The sequence below is a fragment of the Numida meleagris genome, chromosome 13, assembly GCF_002078875.1.
Source record: "Numida meleagris isolate 19003 breed g44 Domestic line chromosome 13, NumMel1.0, whole genome shotgun sequence".
Classification (NCBI taxonomy): Eukaryota; Metazoa; Chordata; class Aves; order Galliformes; family Numididae; genus Numida; species Numida meleagris.
In genome coordinates this window covers 2,807,536-2,826,171 of record NC_034421.1, presented here as the reverse complement: position 1 = coordinate 2,826,171, position 18,636 = coordinate 2,807,536, and the positions used below count along the sequence as shown (strand labels likewise).

The following is an 18,636-nucleotide window of genomic DNA, read 5'->3' as shown; positions in this document are numbered from 1 at the left end:
GTATCCAGTCTTGTGACAGGCCTTCAGTATGGCTTCCAGATTCTTTAAATCTCACACTTCTTCAGAGACTGAATCAGGTCACTGTTGGAAGATGAGGACTGGGATCTGAGAGCTTACACATCCCACTGCAGGGTGTCTACCTGCATTCTTTCACCTTCTCATGGTATGTCTTCATGAAAGTCAGGACCAAAAAATGTGTTATTCTTTCTTTATGGGCATCTACAGCATTTACAATGATTTGTGTTCTAAGTCTTGTAATTTTGACTAGATAACAAAAAAAATCAGTGTACTACAAAACATCCCGACCCCAGGCATTTCCACCATCCCTGTATTCAAAATGTATGAAGAACTTAAAAATTAGATGGAGCCATCTTGACCCAACATCCAAGAGGAATTCCCGATGCTCAGAAATCACTGCGGACTGTTTGCATGACCCAGGCACAAAGCTGCCCGCTTCACTGGGAGGCGTCTCAGTGTTTCCATATTCCATATCCACATTAAGTTCTGCAACATGAATGCCTCCTGTAATTCTTAAACTCTTGTTACACAACCCTCAAAATCAAATCAGGACCCGTCTCCCACATTACCACTCTCTGTTATTTAGAACTAAAAGTAAATATTTATTCTCGTTTTCCGCTCTGTGTGCTGACAGATAACTCCCAAAGTTAACAGTAGCATTATGAGCTGCAGATGATGATATATTGTCGAAGTTGAAACCATTTGGTTATGTGCCTCTCATATTTTCAAATATTCCCAGTACAATTTCATAACTTCCTTGAGCATAATGAGAAAATGGATTTTTCCTCTTTCAACTGTGTAATAATGAACAACTATTAGAAACACTTTATTATTTCCAGAACTTGAGGGATCAGTGGCCACGGAGAAAATATGCCCTTTTCAACCAAGTTTTTAATTGTTTTCTCACTTGAAAGAGGAGCTGATATATTACTGGCAGAGCACAAAGCATTTGCCTCATCAAGACGCATCATTTTAACTCTGGCTGATTTCTAGACAACAGCAGTATTTAATTTGCTGTCACAATTAAGTGATTTATACAAGTGATGATACTATTAGTATTATAACCACACTCTGATATTCTCGCGGTGTACCTGCAAGAGTAACGTTGTTATTTTCTGTTTTCATGCTTCTTAAGAACAAAGAGTGCTCTGAGTTTTGTTCTTTGAAGCTACGCTACCATTATTTTTACAATCCATCATTTGCACTCTGTCTTTCATCTGACAGACCGCCATGAGCAACCAAAAAACTCTCGCATAAACCATTGCGAGCTTTATGGCAATGACTGCTGTTTTTACTGATCCGTGGAAATAATTTCTTCAGTCATTCCAGTAATGCTAAGCTTCTGCTGCTCTCAGGGTGGGTCTGCTGATGGATGATACCATCCACAGGCACGGTCATGGTCATCATCGATGTAGGGCTGCGATTTCACAAACGAAAATTACACAAACTGTACTCAAACTCAATCTTGCATCATGATGACTTGATCTGCTCCGTACCCCCTGGTTACAGTGCCTGGTACGGGCAGCTGTTATCTCATGACAAATATTGAGAGTAAGATTATTGTTACACAGCACCAGGTCGACTGCGTGATGTAATCCGGAGTCTTTTAGGCAGCTGGAGCTCTTGTAGGTAGACTGGAGCTATTCTGGAGCTATTCTGGACATCTCAAGAATGCCATTATCATTTCAGTAGGTGCTAAAGTCATTTCTGGATAATTTCTGCAAAGAAACGTAGGACACACTGGTTTTCAAGGTACCGAGTACATGAAAACTACTGCTGTTCCAAGTCCTTCTCTAGGTGCAACTTGTCTGACTTATGCCAGGTTCTACAACCTCAGAAGGAGCCCCTTTCTGAAACTCTCCCCCAGCACCAAGGGAGCCCATTTCTCATCCCAGACTCCTGGACCTCAAGTCCTCCTCCTCTCTAGCTCAGAAAACACAAATGACGCAGCATAACTAAGCCCTACATAAGGGCTGGAGTACTCTATTTATAGCTTGCTAAATCTGAAAGAAAAAAAAAAAAAACAATAAAAAAGCAAAGAGCTTCAGTCACATTGCTACCTGGATGTAGCTGTACCTGTGCTAGCCAGAGTGTGCTGGCTTACTGACATGTTTTTAAATCCTACCCTGCACACTGAGCTTTGGCAGGAAAACATGCGAGTGCTCATATAGGAGTACTCACTGTTTATACACATATCAATGAACATTCCCATATTGTTTCCTCACTAAGTTGCAAATGCAAGAAAACAAGACAACAGGATGACCCAACAGCCTCAGGCTTGCAACCACCTCCAGCACCTCAGGTATGCAGCTGACTGCAGTCCACAGACTACACAAAAACTGCACAGCTTGTTTTTCAGCTTTAGGTTTATTCCTTGTTAGAAGACCGTGTTTTTTCTCAGGTTGAAATCTGCACTGAAAAGAAAAAAAGTGTAATGAACAGGTAAATGGCTCAAAGAGGTTCTGCAATGCCTGATTGATTGGCTTAGCCTTCCACGCAACAAACGAAATGGGGTATGTCCCACACAGCTTACAAACAAGCAAATCTCCTAGACTGCTCTCTCAGAAGAAGAAATGATGCTGTTCCTTATCCCTGGGAGCACTGACATGAAGGCACACTGACCCCACACCACCCACGTGCTCCCGACCTTGCTGTGATGCTGACACAGGGAAAAGGAGCGTGGGGATATTGGCTGGCCAGGGGAGCAGCAGCTCTGCCTCGTGGAGCTGATTTAAACCGAGAGTCAGAAGAATTCCCAAGCAGCTCCTGCATCGGGGAGCAAACTAATTCCTTTCTTCTCTCCTTGGATCCGCAGACCAGAGCCTGGCTCTCAGGTTCCAGCTCGCAGTCTATATTCTGCATCATAAAAGATACAAGAGAGAAATCTAAACTAGAGAAGTAATAACCTGTAAACTAATAAAGCAACCCAGCACTTTGATAGCGAGGCGCTCCCAAGAGCAGGGATTATTAATGGATGTCCTGAAACACTGTGTCTAGTTTTCAAGAGAAGTGGGAAACATTCCTAATGCTCTGCAGATCTCATGCATTAGCTCTATAAAAACACTTCAGATAAATGCAGAGATTATTATAAAAAGCAGACTACACAGAGGCACTTAAGCATTTTAAAAAAAAGAGTAGTAAGAAACTGCTCAAATAAATAATAATAAAGGTTTAAAACTGCTATATTATGGGTAGTTTTTCTTGTCAAAGTATTGGGCTGCATAGTCATTGATTTTCACTGGTAATTGAGATAGTGGCACGCACGACTTATGTTTCCTTAGCTGTAAGTGCATGGGAATGGAAGAAGAGACCTGGTGTCTTGCAGCCAAGGATGTGATGGCTTCTGAACTGCTGTCTGCCTTCATTCTTTATTTCCCTCAGACCGTAAAATGGGGTGTATTAATAACCTCTTATGTCAAAAGAGAGTTTATGAAGCTAGATGTAATAATGCTTGCAATGTGATTAGGGATCATGGGATGAAAAGCGCTATAGATAAGCAGAGTGCAAGCACAGACACAAGTACTTCTTAGGCAGAGCACAGTGGGAGGCAGCAGGCAGCCCCCACGGGCAGGTCCCACAAGCTGCCCACTTGAAGCCCCACACCCTGCCTGGGTCAGATGAGCAATAGGAGCCCTCTCCTTAGAAGCTACCCCCCTATTTTCTGAATTTATTTATTTTTGGTGATGAAAATTCAGGGCTCGGCTACCTCTTGCTGTCTGCTTCACGCGTTTGCTATATATCCTACCTCAGCCCCATGCCAAAATGGTTTCCAATCAACTGAAACTGTTGAAAATAACTCTTTGCTCCCAAACAAAAGGAAATCAGTGAAGTGTAGGGGACAGAGCTCTTTCCACGGAAATCTGAACTAGAGCGGATTCTCTTTGTCCTCTCATCACGCAAAAAATAAAACAGAGGCTGGCGGGGATGACAGGAAGAATCCGGTCCTTTCTCAAAGTAAAATTTCCCTCCAGAGAAGGTAGAACAGGAGTAAACTCCTCCACGAGCCAGGAGTGCTTCGCTGACAGGAGCTGCTATTATCTCTGTCAAACAGGTGAAGCCTTGAGTGATGCTGGTAAGCAAGAGAGCGGCGCGCTGCTTTTCGCAGTGCTGGAAAACAGTATCTGCTGCCAGAGCACACGGTGCCAAAAGGTATGGAGCCTCTCCGCCTGCATCAACCACCACCTGCGCCAGTGGAAGCGTTTTCCGTGGAGCTCTGCTGCTCTCTGATGGTGCCTCCAAGCATTCTCAGCACAGGGCCTACGTGCTCTCCCTGGAACTGTAGCTACAAGTGTTGCTTCAGTTTTAAAGCGAACCAAAATATGCGAGTGCTCATACGGGAGTACTCACTATTTATACACACATCAGTGAACATTCCCGTATTGTTTCCTCACTAAGCGATAGGTGGACGGTTGGACTGGGTGATCTTGTAGGTCTTTTCCAACCTTGGTGATTCTGTGATTCTATCGAAATACTTCGAGGTTGTGAGGAGTGATTGCCTGAAGAGGTGACACAGAGTTCAGTGCTTTTCCTGGGACATTTTGTAAAGAATAGCATAGAACAGTGAATACATGGAAAGGAAGGGCTGTATTTTAGAAGCGTCGTCCGCAGCATGTGTGCAAGTCTACCAAGCTGCAAACCTCTGAGAAATCCCAGCTTTGAGAGCTTTGTGTAACTCTGAAAAACAGCGTTAGAAGCACCGAAATAACGTGTGGATGGAACAGAAATCGGCACTTGCGTGCATTTCTCACGGTGCACAAGCATTTCTTTCTGCACTCTTCACTCATCTCCTACAGCAGCACACGAGGGCCGCAGCACACGCACTTTGCTTAAGGACAAGAGCGAGGGGGCACGGAGGGGCCCTCAGGGGCCGTGACGCCGCTCCCCCCGCAGCAGCAGAGCGGCTGTGCGGGCAGGGACACGGAGGGCAGGGACACGGAGGGCAGGGCCCAAGCGCAGGCGTGGGGACGTTCTGCCGCGATATGACGACGCCAAACGGGCAGAGGCACGGCGCTAGGCCGCGGCACTGCGGATGGCGCCTCCCCGTCATGGCGGCCCCGCGCCATCTGCCCGCGCCGGAGGATGGGACGGGAGGGGAGGGAGGGGACGGGCGCCGCTTCCGCCGGGGCGGGCCGGGTGCGGGGCGGCGGCGCGGGGCCTCAGCCGGGCTCGGGGTACGGGGAGGGGATGGCGGGCTCCGCGGGGCGGCAGGTGCGGGGGGCGGCCGTTATCGAGCGGTGCGGAAGCCCGCGAGGAGCAGCGCGTCCGCGTGGGGCGTTTGTTCCCCCGCACAGCTGCTCGTCCGCCTCCTCCCCCGCACCTGCGGGTGCTTTTACGCTCCGAACCGAACCGCGGCCCAACCAAGTGAATGAAAGGTTGGAGGCTTTTTAGAGCCGCGTTCCGCGCTTTGCATCTAACGTTCTCGGGTTGTTTTCCGCAGCAATGGCAGCGAGTCCCGTCGTGACGTCAAGGCAGCGGGAGGAGGTGGTCCGCGGGGTCCGCACCGAGGTGGTGTGCACCGCGTTCTCCAACTCCGTTCTCGTGGTGGTCACGCAGTACGGCAAGATGGGGACGCTCGTCTACGTGGACCCCAACACCATAGGCGACAACGTCGGCAGGCCTTCGCTCAGCACGAAAGTGCTGCTGGGCAAGGATGAGGTAAGAGCAGATGCACGGCACCCTGGCACCGGGGAGAAGTGGGGGAAATGCGGTAGGTGGGGCCGCGCAAGTTGCCAGGGAGCTGATGAATCACCGTAGTTAAGCAGTGTTTGCATAGTGGTAAAATTGATGTAAAAATTTCTTCTGAAGGAAGAGGGGTTCCTCTGAAAAACAGGCCCGTTCATCTGCCCTCCAGCGTAACCCAGTGGTGTGGGGGGCTGTGACTTTGTGTCATCCAGGGTATGGGTTGCTTTGCTGTGTTTGTGGAAGATTTGATACAGCTCCTGTTGCTTTAAGGGTTGCAAGATCAAAAGTACAGCCTCTGATAAGCTTTCCTGGCTTTCTGTTGCAATGATTTTTCCTTCTCGAGTCTCTTTTTTTCCTCCCCCCAGCCTCTGTCTCTGCCAGCCCCATAATGGACTTTAGATGCCCTCTCTCTGTGCGCCTGCCAGCACCTGCCCTTGATAAAGTTTAATTTGTTTTCCTGCAACAAAATGAGTTTTTATCGACTATTTCACAGAGCTGGAGAGAAAGCAGAAGGAAACGTATTTTGCAAAGCGTCAACTGGTCAAGCATTAAAGCAAAAAGTTATAGAGCTACAAGTTTATGAGGCTTTCCATCAGGGTTGGGCTGTCAGATGTTACTTGCTAACCTTAACTAGAAAAACTGTAACAACGCGTAGGTTCCCCATTTGGTCTGCCCCTTCATGCAGCTCTCATCCCTCAGCAGTAGCCTGCCTTCCCTGGGTGGGGAACCTTTGCTTTGCCTGGTGACATGGCTGCTAATTCTGAACTGCACCACCTCTGAGCCATTTCTGGATTTTATTTTGGAGATAGGAAGTGCTTTTTTTTTTTTGCGTAGTGTTTTTAAATCGTGTTACCAACTTAATCAATCTAAGAAGAGGATTTTTAATGTGCTGACTTCCTGCTTGTTGCTATTAACATCCCCATTTGAGATTGTACATGCTTCCAAGCTACACTGGCAGCTAAAATCATGAGAATCATGTTAGCTCAGCCTCCTAGAAAATACATAACTATAGGTGTCAATAAGACTTAGACAACATGGATCTTCTTGTTAAAGTAACCTCATTAAGGAGATTTTATCCCTTCTCTTCCCTGCTTCAGCCTCACTAAGAATTACAAAAACAAGACAGCTTACTTCCAGAGTTTGTCAGCAGAGCATACCCTGGTCAGCAACAAGATTTTAGGAGAATATGGTACTCAGGAATCTGGTTATGACGGGAATAGAGGCATTCTGATCATTTTATAGAAGTTGATGTTTGGTGGTGTGGGAAGAATTGCAGGAGGACTCTCAACAGCAGCTTAGCAAATACTCTAAACCAGTGCAGAACTCAAGTGCAGCTCCAGCTGAGTTGTTCCAGGGTGGGTTGTTGGGCTGTCACTCATAGGTCTAAACTCTTCTATTTTAAGTCTGTTGAAAAAGTGCCTTCTAAATTATCCCGTACCACGGCTTGGCTTTGCTGACCAGCCAAGCTGTGTGTCTGTTTCCAATCATGCTGGAACTGCTCAGAGTGCAGCACAGACAGGTTCTCGACGTGCTCCATGGACGAGTCATCGCAGGGCTCTTCCTCTCCTAACTCATGCGGGAGGACTTTCCCAGCTGTGAGTGTGCCTCTCTATACCTTTGCTTTTCAGCCCCTCGTCCACGTTTGTGCCAAAAACCTGGTGGCATTTGTGTCTCAGGAAGCTGGGAACAAACCTGTTCTTCTCGCTATGGCTTTGAAGGACAAGACCATGGAAGGAATACAAGCTCTACGGGAAGTGATCCGAAGTTGCCAAGTGTGGTGAAGTTGTACCATCTGGATTCAAGGAAATGATCTTGAGTCCATGACTCATCACCACTTTTTTTTTAAGAGGACAAGAAATGAAAATGATGGAATGTCTTTGTGCTGGTTTTGGACATGCTTAGGAATGTGATGAATTTTTCTCTACTGTGTAGAATGGTTGTGGTTCTGGTTACTGTGACAGGTTTGCAGTCCAGATAGCTGGCGATGAGACGGGAACAATTGTCTCAGTATACAAGAGAAATTTTATTTTTGTCACCTGGGGAGGGATGTATATTTGGGAGACGTCACAGCTCTGCATTTGTGTCCCGAGGAACGATGGGTGCCAAGCTCTGTAGCTACAGTGTACCGCAAAGGGGAACACCCAGTGCTGAGTGAATAAAAGAAACATTGATGAATCTCATTTTACATGGTTGGTTTGGTGTTTTTTTTTTTTGCTGTGAAAATCACTTCAATTGAAACACGAGCCTCTGTAACAAATAAACAGCAATTGCATAATAGGAAAGACTTTTCTTGCCTGTTTTTTTTCTTATTTTTAAGGAAATTACTCCTATATGACTGCTGTTATCCTGATGTGCTCTGAATCTGCTCTTCACTTTCAGTCATGTTTTGAAGAGAGGTAGATAACTGCAGTGTTCAAATTTCATGAAAACTGATGGCAGGATGGCAGAAAGGAGCCCAAATTAATGAGGAAAAAAAGCAAAATATTGGTTGTTTCCATATGATGTGGTACTAGCAGTTCAGACAGACAGCATGTGCATTGCTCTAGGCCACCTGCAACAAGCTGCCCCTCTCCTGGAGCACCTGTCAGAGGAGACACGGGGACAGAAGGGGCTTGGGGGGGTTACACAGTGGGGTGTTGGCCAAGTCCATTGAAAGAAAGTGTTGTTATGTGAGGTCACATGAGTTAACGCAATGCTTAACAGCCTAACTTCTGCTGTTTGCTTGGAAAGCACGTTTGTTTTTTCCTCCTCTTGGAACAGGTAGCACCGAGTAGTGAATTTTTAAGTAAGCTATTTTGTCACTTATGAACTTGACCAAGCAGACCAAGGCCAGGTCTTGCCTTTAGATTCAGGGCAGAGAAGACCTGTGCTGTGCTGAGTCCCATTGGTATCAGCAGAATCGGCACGGAGGCTGTACATTGCCCATGCAGGTCTGGTTGCTGGATCACTTCTGTTGCTAAAAAAAATCCCCTAAAAGTAGACAAGCAGAAAATGCATTTTGAAAGGACTCTTCCCTCTGAAGTAATGGTTACTTGCAGTATTTTAAAGGATAATGAGAAATGAAACTTTTTCTAAAAGTACATTTAAGAACTGCAGGCTTGTAGCTGCCCTTGACAGAAATTTCATCTAAAAATAATTTTCCAAACTGTGCTTCCAAGAATCAAAGATTTGCATCTGTCAGAACTCCAAATTTTCCCTCTTTTACATTTCTTTCTTTTTCAGTCTAGGAGGGCTGAGGGAGCCATGTGGAATTTGTTAACGCTCATCTTGGTTTGCTAGTGGAGATCTTTTCCCAGTACAAAATGCAGTATATTTCCCTATTCCTGGTGCTCCTGTGATGTCCTTAGTTCCAGCAACTTTATAAACCGTATATGAGTTAGCAAATTCGATGTAAATCACACCTTCCACTGTGGTGATATGCTGGCTCAAGGCTTCTATGCCCTGAAAACGCCATGTGTTAAAACCTGAAAGCTGATCACTGGTTAACTACCATGCTTTCCTAGTTCTTTTTGCAACCAGGTCCGCACGCAGTGGTGGGTGAAGAAAGGACGTGGCGGTCTCTCCCATTTGATGCTCAGGGCCACAACATCTCATCTAGCTGCCTTTCTGCAGGCGATAAATCAGACCACGAGCAGCTGGTCCTTCAAGTTTGCTCTCCGCTCTGCAGTAAACCGAGGGAAGGCCTGCCCCAAAAAACAGCCTCACAAGCCTGGCTGCTTGTACAACCAGATGTCTGCGTTTTAGTCATCGCTGTCCTCCAGGAGGGATTAATTCTCAAGCGCAACAAGAACTGCTCTTGCCACCCAGGCAGGCAACACAGAGCTCACCACAAACGTGGGGCAGCAGCTCCGGAGCCTTCCAGCCCTGTTTGCTTTCCGGGCGTGAGTGCCAAATAGGGCAGACTGGAAAGGTACGTTCGGCAGCTTTTCTGCAGGAGGTAAAGCCCTACCTGCCGCCCCAGCTGCTATGGGGAGGGGACAGAGGGCGAGGGCTGAGCCCCTCGGGGTGCAGTGAGGGTGCGGGGCTGGCGGTGTCCTGCTGGGAAGGTGCCCGGAGGAGGAGTCTGCGCTGGAGGAGGGCGCAGGGGATGTGGAGGCAGGTGCACGGCGGGACGCAGGCACGGCCCGCTCCTGGAGGAGCCCCGCAGGGTGAGTGAGGCCTTGGGATCGGGGCACGGTGGATGGGTGGGGTTCTGCCAGCAGGGCAGAGGTCGGCCCCCTGCACCTGGGGGTGGTGGGGCAGAGCCTGCAGCGCGTGCATCGCCCGCTCCTCCACACGGGCTTCACAGAGGGCTGGGTGCTGCTCTGCCTTACTTCTGTGTGCTATAGGTACTTCCTCCTGCTGGTGTGGGGGTGGTATAGAGAGGCTGCTCATAAACAATGCCGAGCCGGGCTTTATCTGGAAGGAATCAGCAAGAAAGGAGTGCCTGGTGCTGGCAGGACCCAGCCTGGCCGCTCCCATCCCTGGGTGCAGGTCAGCCATCTCCCCTCACCAGCAGCATGAGCTGGATGGAGCGATCCTGCAGACAGCCTGCCCAAACCGAGTGCACTGTCCATGGTTTTCAGCTCAGCTCTCACTGAGCACCTCCGGTATCCCAGGGACCGAGCGGAGCTGGCAGTCAGAGTACAGCAGGTGTCTGCCCCGCGTCTGAGAGCTGGTCACTGGGATGTGCCGTCCTATCGAGCTGAGTTTTGGGGCTAAAATTACCCTCACACCTCCTGGCTGCCTTTGTTTTGGAAGCAAATGGGCCCTTGGCTGCATTGAGTTGCTCGGCTACCTTGCACGGCCAGGATCTGGTTACCTCTGGAGCTGGGAGCCCTGTCTCCGAGTGGCACCAAGGCTTTTGTTTTTAATGACTTGCTGCGACGCGTTAAGAGTTTTACAATGCGGGAGAGCCTGCCAGGAAGGCCGCTGGTGCCGCGCTGCTTGCTGTGCAGCCGGGCTGTGAAAGCTAATAGGAGCCAGGACAGCTTGGGCCAAGCATCTGTGGCACGGCGCCGGGTTGAAGGCAGAATAAATGGGTCTGGCGCTGAACACAGCTCTCTGCCATGTCCCAGGGAGCTGGCTTGCTCGTGCTATTCCCTAGCACAAAGCTTGGGCAGAGTGAAAACTGCCAAACCTGACACAGGGCATCCCCAAAACAGGCTGCGGGGAAGGGTCTGGCCACGGAAGGGTCCCAACACAGCTTCTTCCCTCCTGCCTGTGCCTCCAGCTCTCCCCGGCCTCCTGTTAATGTTTACAAGGGCTGTCCAAAGAACAGATCCCTCCCCGGGATCCTGCTTCCTGCCAACCTGGGCAGGGTGACAACAGCTGCACGGAGGAAAACCCTCTGCTCCTGCTGCCCCGGGAACCCACTGTGGCCACAGGTACACCCTGGGTCCTGGCCAGCCCGCGGCACCCAGCGCCGGGCATCTCCACTTACAGGCAGTGGGAGGGGGCCTGGGGGAGGTATTTTTAGGGCTGTTGATCTGTCACCAGCTGAGTTTCCCCCGCTGCAGGTTGGGGTTGATGGAGAAGGAGCCGCCAGGCGAGCTGGGCTTTGAGCTGTTTGCTGTGTTTAAGTGGATCAAGGTTGTCCCCTACCACACTTATCTCTGGCAGATGTTTTCTTGCCTCTCACCAGTCTGTGCTTACAGCTTTTCCTCTGGGCAATAGTTACCCAGCAGCTAAAATCTTTGTTTATTAACAGCGTGCTGAGGGGTGTCTATATTGTTAGAGCTCTGCTTGCTGCTTTTTTTTAACTCCTGTTGTCATACTTGTGGAAAAAGCAGGTTTCCATAGATAGCTCAAAGAGAGGCCAAACATGGCAGCCTGTGCATCTGTTGGCCTTGAGATATGAAGCTGCCCTATAAATAAGAGCGTATTATTATTTTGGTCCTTGCTGGCTGAGCTGCAGAGTGCTCTGTGCTGGGAACGCTGTGGCGAGAGGCTTCGAGGAGGGCAGAACTGACCATGAGGATCCTGCAGAGATACAGGAGTGCTCCAGCATCCCCAAACCCCATGCTGCTGCCTGGGCTGGCACACCAGGACCTTGAGATCCTGAAATGGCTGAGGTTTGCTGCCTGACTGAACGCCCTCGGTGATGCCAAACCTCCCCCTTCTGATGAACCCTGGAGCTGGCCACTAGCAGGTCACTCAGAAGGAAAGAAGCCAAATTCGGGGATGGACCACAAGGATCTTGGTGTCCATAGAGATGTTGGTGTCCTGACAGCTTGTTGATAAGAGGCTGGTTTTAATCATGGAAGGAGGAGATTTTAACTCTTAAGCCTCTGGTGCCCAGTGGGAGAGGTCCTGAGCTGCAGGTGTGAACACCTGAGAGCAAGAGTGTGGGCAGGGATAGTGACCCTGGGAAAACCAGAGAGAGCATGGCTGAGAGAAAGAAGTGTGTGTTTTGGGGGACATGGGGACTACAGACACCTCCTTGGAGAGCTGCTCGTGAAGGACATCTCCATTTTCCTGCTGAGAGAAGCAGCCCTGACCGTGGTGAACAGGCAGAGGGACATGTTTGGAAAAGGCGTGGGGAGGAGAAAAGCTCACCGGAGATTTGTGGGCTGGGAAACTTGCTGGGACCCTCCCCCTCACCAGCTCACCTCCATCCCACACCACTCCCCGTGCTTTTCCCTCCCACAGATGAGTAATGCCACACGTGCTTGGCCCTCTCCTGCGGCACCCAGCTCCCCAGGGCCGGGCACAGCTGCCAGGCTGGCCGCCGTCACCCCATCCCCAGCCCTCACCGTGCTCACGGCTGCTCACAACGACTCCCAGCACGGCCAGCAGCTGTTCCTGACCACAACAACAGCACGGGTCATCTCCGGCATCTTCGTGTGGTCGGCGCTCATCGTCACCTTCCACCAGGTATGGGCAGGATGGAGTCACAGCTCCGGGTTAGCGCTGGGGCAAAGCTATCGCTTCCCACCATCTCACTGCAAATCCTTTGCCCCAGGTGAGTGTTTCCTCCTGCGGCTGGTGGAGGGGAAATCTCTGCATCAGGAGGGTGGACTTTACCCTTTGGCTGCTGGAGCTGGGGGAGGCACAAGGCAGCACTCAGCGGGAGCTCATCCAGCACCGTCCCGCTGTGCCTTTGGGCATGCAGCCTTGCAGCTCCCCACCAGCAGGCACGTTTTGGGATGCTGCACAGATCCACGCTGCTGGGGCTGCCCCAGAGTGAGCCACTGCCTCCGAGCACCAAATTTAGCCCAGATTCATCGGTCCTAGACACAGCTCTGCACAACAGATGTGCTCTCCCTTGCAGATCTACATGCACCTGAGGAACTACACCATCCCCAAGGAGCAGCGCTACATCATCCGCATCCTCTTCATCGTGCCCATCTATGCCTTCGACTCATGGCTCAGCCTCCTGCTCCTCGGCAGCCACCAGTACTATGTCTACTTCGACTCAGTGCGCGACTGCTATGAGGGTGAGCACAGGGCAGCTACCTCAGCTGGGATGCTAATAGCAGGGCAGGGCTCTCCTCCTCTGCCCCGTGTCTCTGGAGCATCCTGGCTTGCACACAGTGCTGGATCTCCATTGTTTTTGCTTTGAGCTCTCCCTGCCTCCATATGGAGCTTTCCCCCTTCCTGCTCCATCAGCAGCGGGGAGAGGTGGCCCAGGGGGCACCCGCAGGCTCCGAAAGCCCAGCATCTAGCCACACTCCCAGGGAAAAGGTTTTTTGCTGACCTTTGAGGTAGAAAACCTGTTTTTCCAAAGAGAAAGGCAGACTTACCAATGAAATCAGGCAGTTGGGATGTTCTGAGGTGCAGAGAGAGCTCGTGAGTTGAGTTTAATGTCCTTCCATGAAGGTCTCTGGCCATCGCCCTCCTCCTGGGCACGTTCAGATGTGCACCCTTGGGTGCTGCCGGTACATCCTATGTTCACCACGTGCTCTGCCTGCAGGGGTTGTGTGTGCACGATGGAGCTGCTGTGTCTGCAGCAAAACATGTTTACTCTGTACACGTGGCACAGTGCATCTGGCTCAGGTGGATTCAACCTGCCAGTGGGCTCCCACCCAGGCTCCCACCCACCCACACCGTTATCCCAAACCCTGATAACGTGCTGGGTGGATGAGGAGACATCTGAGCAGGAAGGGAGGTGAAATGTAAGCCCCCCCCCAGATTTTCACCAGCCCTGCTGACTGTGCTTGCCCTTTCCTTGCCAGCTTTCGTGATTTACAGCTTCCTGAGCCTGTGCTTCGAGTACCTCGGTGGGGAGAGCACCATCATGACGGAGATCCGAGGGAAACCCATTGCGTAAGTGGTGGCACACCACCAGCTCCTCAGCCCTCTGCCTGCTTTCCCCATCCCATTGCCCAACAGCATCTCCTCGCCTTCTGCTTCCAGGTCCAGCTGCTTGTACGGGACCTGCTGCCTTCAGGGCATGTCCTACTCCATCGGGTTCCTGCGCTTCTGCAAGCAGGTGGGTACCCAGTGGGGAGCACTGCAGCTCCCCTCTGCGGCAAGGGACAGCGGCTCCTGGGGCTGTGTCGTGGTGGGTCCCTTACCCAAAGGCAAATCTCACCCAGATGCTCATTATTTTTCTCTCTGTCGGCACCTGGCCAGCAGCAGGGCGCTGCGCTCGCTGTCCTTGCTCTGACTCACTGCTGAGTCAGGGTCCCCTCCCACTGCAGCGCTGAGATTTTTATCTCAGCCCAGTCCCAGGTTGGCCGGCTGGCTCCCTGACTGCCCAGTGCTGCGCTGCGGGCTGGAGCCTGGCACCGCTCTGTCCTTGAGCCACCCGGTCCCCCCCCTCCTCAGAGTGGCTATGCTGCTTTTTGGGAGCGCTCAGGAGGCACAGCCTTGCTCCCTCCTGTCTGCTGGTTCAGATCACTCCTGCAATGGGGAAGCGCTCACTCCACCATCCCAGCAGCAGACAGTTGGCTGTGATGGGGCTGGGGGGGGCAGGAGGTCGTTACTGCCCTGTGCATGGAGTTTCTCTCCCGTGCAGGCCACGCTTCAGTTCTGCATTGTGAAACCCCTCATGGCGATCGTCACCATCATCCTGCAGGCGTTCGGGAAGTACCATGACGGGGACTTCAAGTGAGGATGTTGGGTGGGGCTGGGAGGAGGGCATCTCCTGGGGGAAGGGGACAGGATGGTCCCGGCTCCATCAGAGGGGATGGGGGGACCTGCAGGCCCTCCCCGGGTAGTGAGACCACGCGGAGCCCAAAGAACCCAAGAACAGACTCACTAACCTCAGGCAAGATTTGGACCAAACACCCAAGGGCCAAAATACAAAAGGTCACACCATGAGAGGAAAAGTGACAGCAGCCTCTGCTCCCCACCTTCTCCAGCTGGGCTGGGCTGGGCTGCCCCCCGTGGCACAGCCACACACATCCCCCCGCAGCCCCTGCTCCCTTGCTTCCCTCTTTCCTTCTGGCTGTGCTCACTCAGCAACTTGCTCTCCCCCGCAGTGTCCGAAGTGGCTATCTCTACATCACCATCATCTACAACTTCTCTGTCAGCCTGGCGCTTTACGCCCTCTTCCTCTTCTACTTTGCCACCATGGACCTGCTGCGCCCGTTCGAGCCAGTCCTCAAGTTCATCACCATCAAGGCAGTCATCTTCCTCTCCTTCTGGCAAGGTGCGTCCCAGCCTTCTCACAGCACCATGCAGCCCAGGGGGGTGGTCCAGAGCTCATCCCTTTCCCTTCCCCTGCACAGGGACACTGCTGGCAATCCTGGAGAAATGCGGGGTGATCCCTGAAGTTCAGATCATCGACGGGAAGGAGGTGGGAGCTGGGACAGTGGCTGCTGGCTACCAGAACTTTATCATCTGCATTGAGATGCTCTTTGCTTCCATTGCCCTGCGCTACGCATTTACCTGCCAGGTGTACAGAGAGAAGAAAGAAAACTCAACAGGTAACTGCTCCTCTCTTCTGCCTTCTTTCATCAGTGGATAAAGGAAAGGACAACCTCTTTAGCATTACCAGTGGGATGATAAAAAACAGTACAGGAGTCTCCTCCTGTGCTCCGTGACTACTTTCTCCCTCAACCCCTTGTGACAGGAAGATACCTTGGTGTGGATAGGCAGAATTAGGGGATTTTGGTATTATGGCACACACTGCTGGAGAGGATCCATCCTCTTTGAAACGTAGAGCTGGATTCACTTTCCTGCTCCTCGGTGCTCCCCACTGTGAACTCCCTTGTCCCACAGTGAGAAGTGGCCCACGATGAGGCCACGATCTTGAATTTCTAAGGAAATGTGTCACTGCAGTCTTGAAGCTCTCGGGCTGTTGGCCATCTGATGTCCCATCCCCTCCTGCTCTGTTTTTCAGCAAACCTTGCCCCGATGCAGAGCATCTCGAGCGGGCTGAAGGAGACGATGAGCCCGCAGGACATCGTGCAGGACGCCATCCACAACTTCTCGCCCACCTACCAGCAGTACACCCAGCAGGCCATGCAGGACGCAGAGCACAAGGCGCCGGGCGAGAACGGGCACGTGGCCTGCAGGGCGGAGGGAGCAGGCGGCAGGAAGAGCAAAAACATCGAGAAGAGAGTGCTGATCCTGTCAGATGAGGAGCTGTAGGAGATGTCCGAGGGGACAGAGACTTTGGACAGGCTTAAATGCAAGGAAGAGGGGACTCTCTGGAGTCTGTGACAACCTGGTCTCGCTGGCATGCTGAAAGGAGGAGAGCCAGGAACTCTACTCATAAAGCCAGCCCCTAGAAGGGAAGATGCAATAACCAGGGAGAGGTTAAAATAGTGCCAGCATCTGACTTGCCTCTGGGGTGGTAGGGACTGGGCTCTTTGCTTCACTGCCAGTGTCTGGGTGCCAGCCCTGGCCCGTACCCCTGCTGGGTTCCCAGTGAGCCAGGACCCCCGCAGTGCCGTTGGACACACTGGCCTCCTCACCCTCCTCTTACCTGCTAACAGCACTGAGGCCTGACAGAAATGCTTTTCTCAGCACGGTTCTGCTCTAGTTTCTCCTCATTGGCTAAAAAATGATCTCCAGGGCCCAGGCAGAAAAGCAGAGCAGGAAGGTGACTTCACTTCACCTCAAAACCCGGTAACATTTGAAAGACATCATGCCTTATTTTTACGTTTTCCTCTCCCCTTCCCCTCTAAAAGCCTACAGAGTTGTGCAGGAGCCCTTCACCCGGAGGAAGAGCAACTCATCCTCCTCGGCCTCCAGATGGGGATGCAGCTGCCGGAGCAGATCTCCCGGGAGCAGCGGTGGGACCTCTCCTGGACCTCACCGCACGCTCCTGCAGCTGCATTCTTGAAAGCTGCAGTGACAAGAGGCACTTGTTTATGTCTGAACCCACTTATCTGCAAGCGGATCAGGAGTTAAAAGAGATTCCAGCTTTCTTATCAGAGCCATTATTAGGGAACCAGACTGTGACTGGTGGTGGTAGGAATGCACCGGCCGGGAACTGTCTGTTCCTCCTAACTCCTCTCCATCCCCTGTCCCTGCATGCAAGAAGTGCTGCAGGACCAGAATCAGCGGATGCTGGAGGCCCTGGGGAGCTCAGCAGCACGAGGGCTGTGTGAGCCATTTCCCAGAGAACCACAGCATCCCACAACTCCATCACCCTGTCTGGGCTCCAGGAAGGCACGCGGGGCTGAGCCCGACAGATTTTCTCTGTCTTTCTGTTAAACTTCCTCTCCAATTTTATTTTCTCCTATTTCTGCTCCCCTGCTGCTAATCAGACGATCCCTTAGGGAAGTTCTCTGGGCACCGGCCAGCTGCTGGCTGGGGTGGGAGTTGGGCAGTGGAAGGACAGGGGCAAGTCTGGAGCCTTTGATTTGCAGTCACATGGCAAACAAACTCATGGGTGAGGCTTATAGCTGTTTTACAGCTCCTAGTGTTGTTTTGTTCCCTGCTCTTGAGCTGCAAAGTGTAAATTGCAAGAGGAAATTATTTATGATTTTTTTTTCTAATAAACAGCAGTTTCTACCACGGGCTGAACGAGCGTTTTCACTTAGCTCAGCGAGCAGAGCCCACACTCTGCCCGCTCCTGCTCTAATGCTGATGCTCTTAAGCTGCGCGTCCTCCCTGCCCCTTGCTGCTGGCCCAGCAGAAATACCTGCACACACAGCATCCTCCACACTCCGACGTTCCCACAGGGCTTGCACTCATCCCTCTCCCTCCACAAGCACCGTGTCCCCCCATGCACTGCACCTCCTCCAAAGCTGTGGATGCAGCAGTTCCGAGCTGCTGGGTCCTCTGCAGCCGAGCCAAGCCCAGCAGCAACAACACGAATCTACTTATTATTATCAGAAGTATCTTATCATGCTGGAAACGTGAAGCCAACATGGGCAGGCTGTGGCTGAGCCAGTCTTGCAAGCCCTCTGCTCTGGAGCTCTGCTGCCTGTACCTGCCCAGCCCTTGGGGCTCCCATGTTTTGTGTCACCAGGTCTGTAAACAAGAGCCAAGCGCTCGGCACATCCAGGGAGTGGGACCCTGCTGCCACCAACGAGGCTGTGACTTGGTCACAGGGCTGGCAGGGAAGCAGGGCCACATCTCAGTGAACATCTCAGCCTTCTGAGCCCCTCTGGGCTGCAGCTGTGGGGACAGAGGCTGCTTCACCCCCTGGGTGAGGACAGACTGTGAGGTGATGACAGGGCATCTGCCAGCATGCTTGTGGGATGCAGACTGGCATAAGAACACAGCAAGAAGCGCAGTTGTACTTCATTACACAAATGATCAACTCCAGCACATAATGGGCTGCATTCATTGCTCTTGCCAGCAGGTGCAATTCCCACTGCAGACGGTAACAATTGCCTGTTTATGTCAAGTCCTGATTACTGTATTATATGTAAAACAGGTCTTTCTTGCAAGCCAAACATGGAGAAAAAAAAAAGGAACCAAACCAGCTGGGACGCACCCAAGCCCGCAGCGCGATGCCGGCCCCAAGGAGCGCGCTGCCACGGCCCGGACCTCCTTGAAAGGAGGGGGGCTCAGCTCGGAAAACCCCCCCAGAGGCTGAAATACCAAAGG

The 18,636-nt window shown here is 51.7% G+C and overlaps 2 protein-coding genes and 1 long non-coding RNA gene across 5 annotated transcripts; 2 read left to right on the top strand and 1 right to left on the bottom strand.

The window, feature by feature from the left end:
• On the bottom strand, window positions 2,367–4,754 carry LOC110405810. Its single transcript, XR_002443110.1, has 2 exons — window positions 3,764–4,754; window positions 2,367–2,874 (listed from the first exon to the last, which is right to left on the bottom strand). It is a non-coding gene; the product is annotated as an uncharacterized LOC110405810 (long non-coding RNA).
• PSMG3 (proteasome assembly chaperone 3) lies at window positions 4,892–7,885 on the top strand. 2 transcript variants are annotated; one of them, XM_021411511.1, is made up of 3 exons: window positions 4,892–5,020; window positions 5,456–5,673; window positions 7,329–7,885. In XM_021411511.1, exons 2-3 carry the CDS (start codon window positions 5,458–5,460, stop codon window positions 7,479–7,481), a joined length of 369 nt encoding a protein of 122 aa, XP_021267186.1. In that variant the 5' UTR covers window positions 4,892–5,020; window positions 5,456–5,457; the 3' UTR covers window positions 7,482–7,885. The 2 variants fall into 2 exon arrangements, with proteins under 2 accessions (XP_021267186.1, XP_021267185.1); XM_021411510.1 differs by lacking the exon at window positions 4,892–5,020 and adding an exon at window positions 5,135–5,189.
• TMEM184A (transmembrane protein 184A) lies at window positions 9,626–17,595 on the top strand. 2 transcript variants are annotated; one of them, XM_021411507.1, is made up of 9 exons: window positions 9,626–9,848; window positions 12,331–12,555; window positions 12,953–13,118; window positions 13,857–13,947; window positions 14,038–14,113; window positions 14,642–14,733; window positions 15,108–15,277; window positions 15,357–15,554; window positions 15,971–17,595. In XM_021411507.1, the coding sequence occupies exons 2-9, from the start codon at window positions 12,331–12,333 to the stop codon at window positions 16,219–16,221; spliced, it is 1,269 nt and encodes a 422-aa protein (XP_021267182.1). In that variant the 5' UTR covers window positions 9,626–9,848; the 3' UTR covers window positions 16,222–17,595. The 2 variants fall into 2 exon arrangements, with proteins under 2 accessions (XP_021267182.1, XP_021267184.1); XM_021411509.1 differs by lacking the exon at window positions 9,626–9,848 and adding an exon at window positions 10,913–11,066.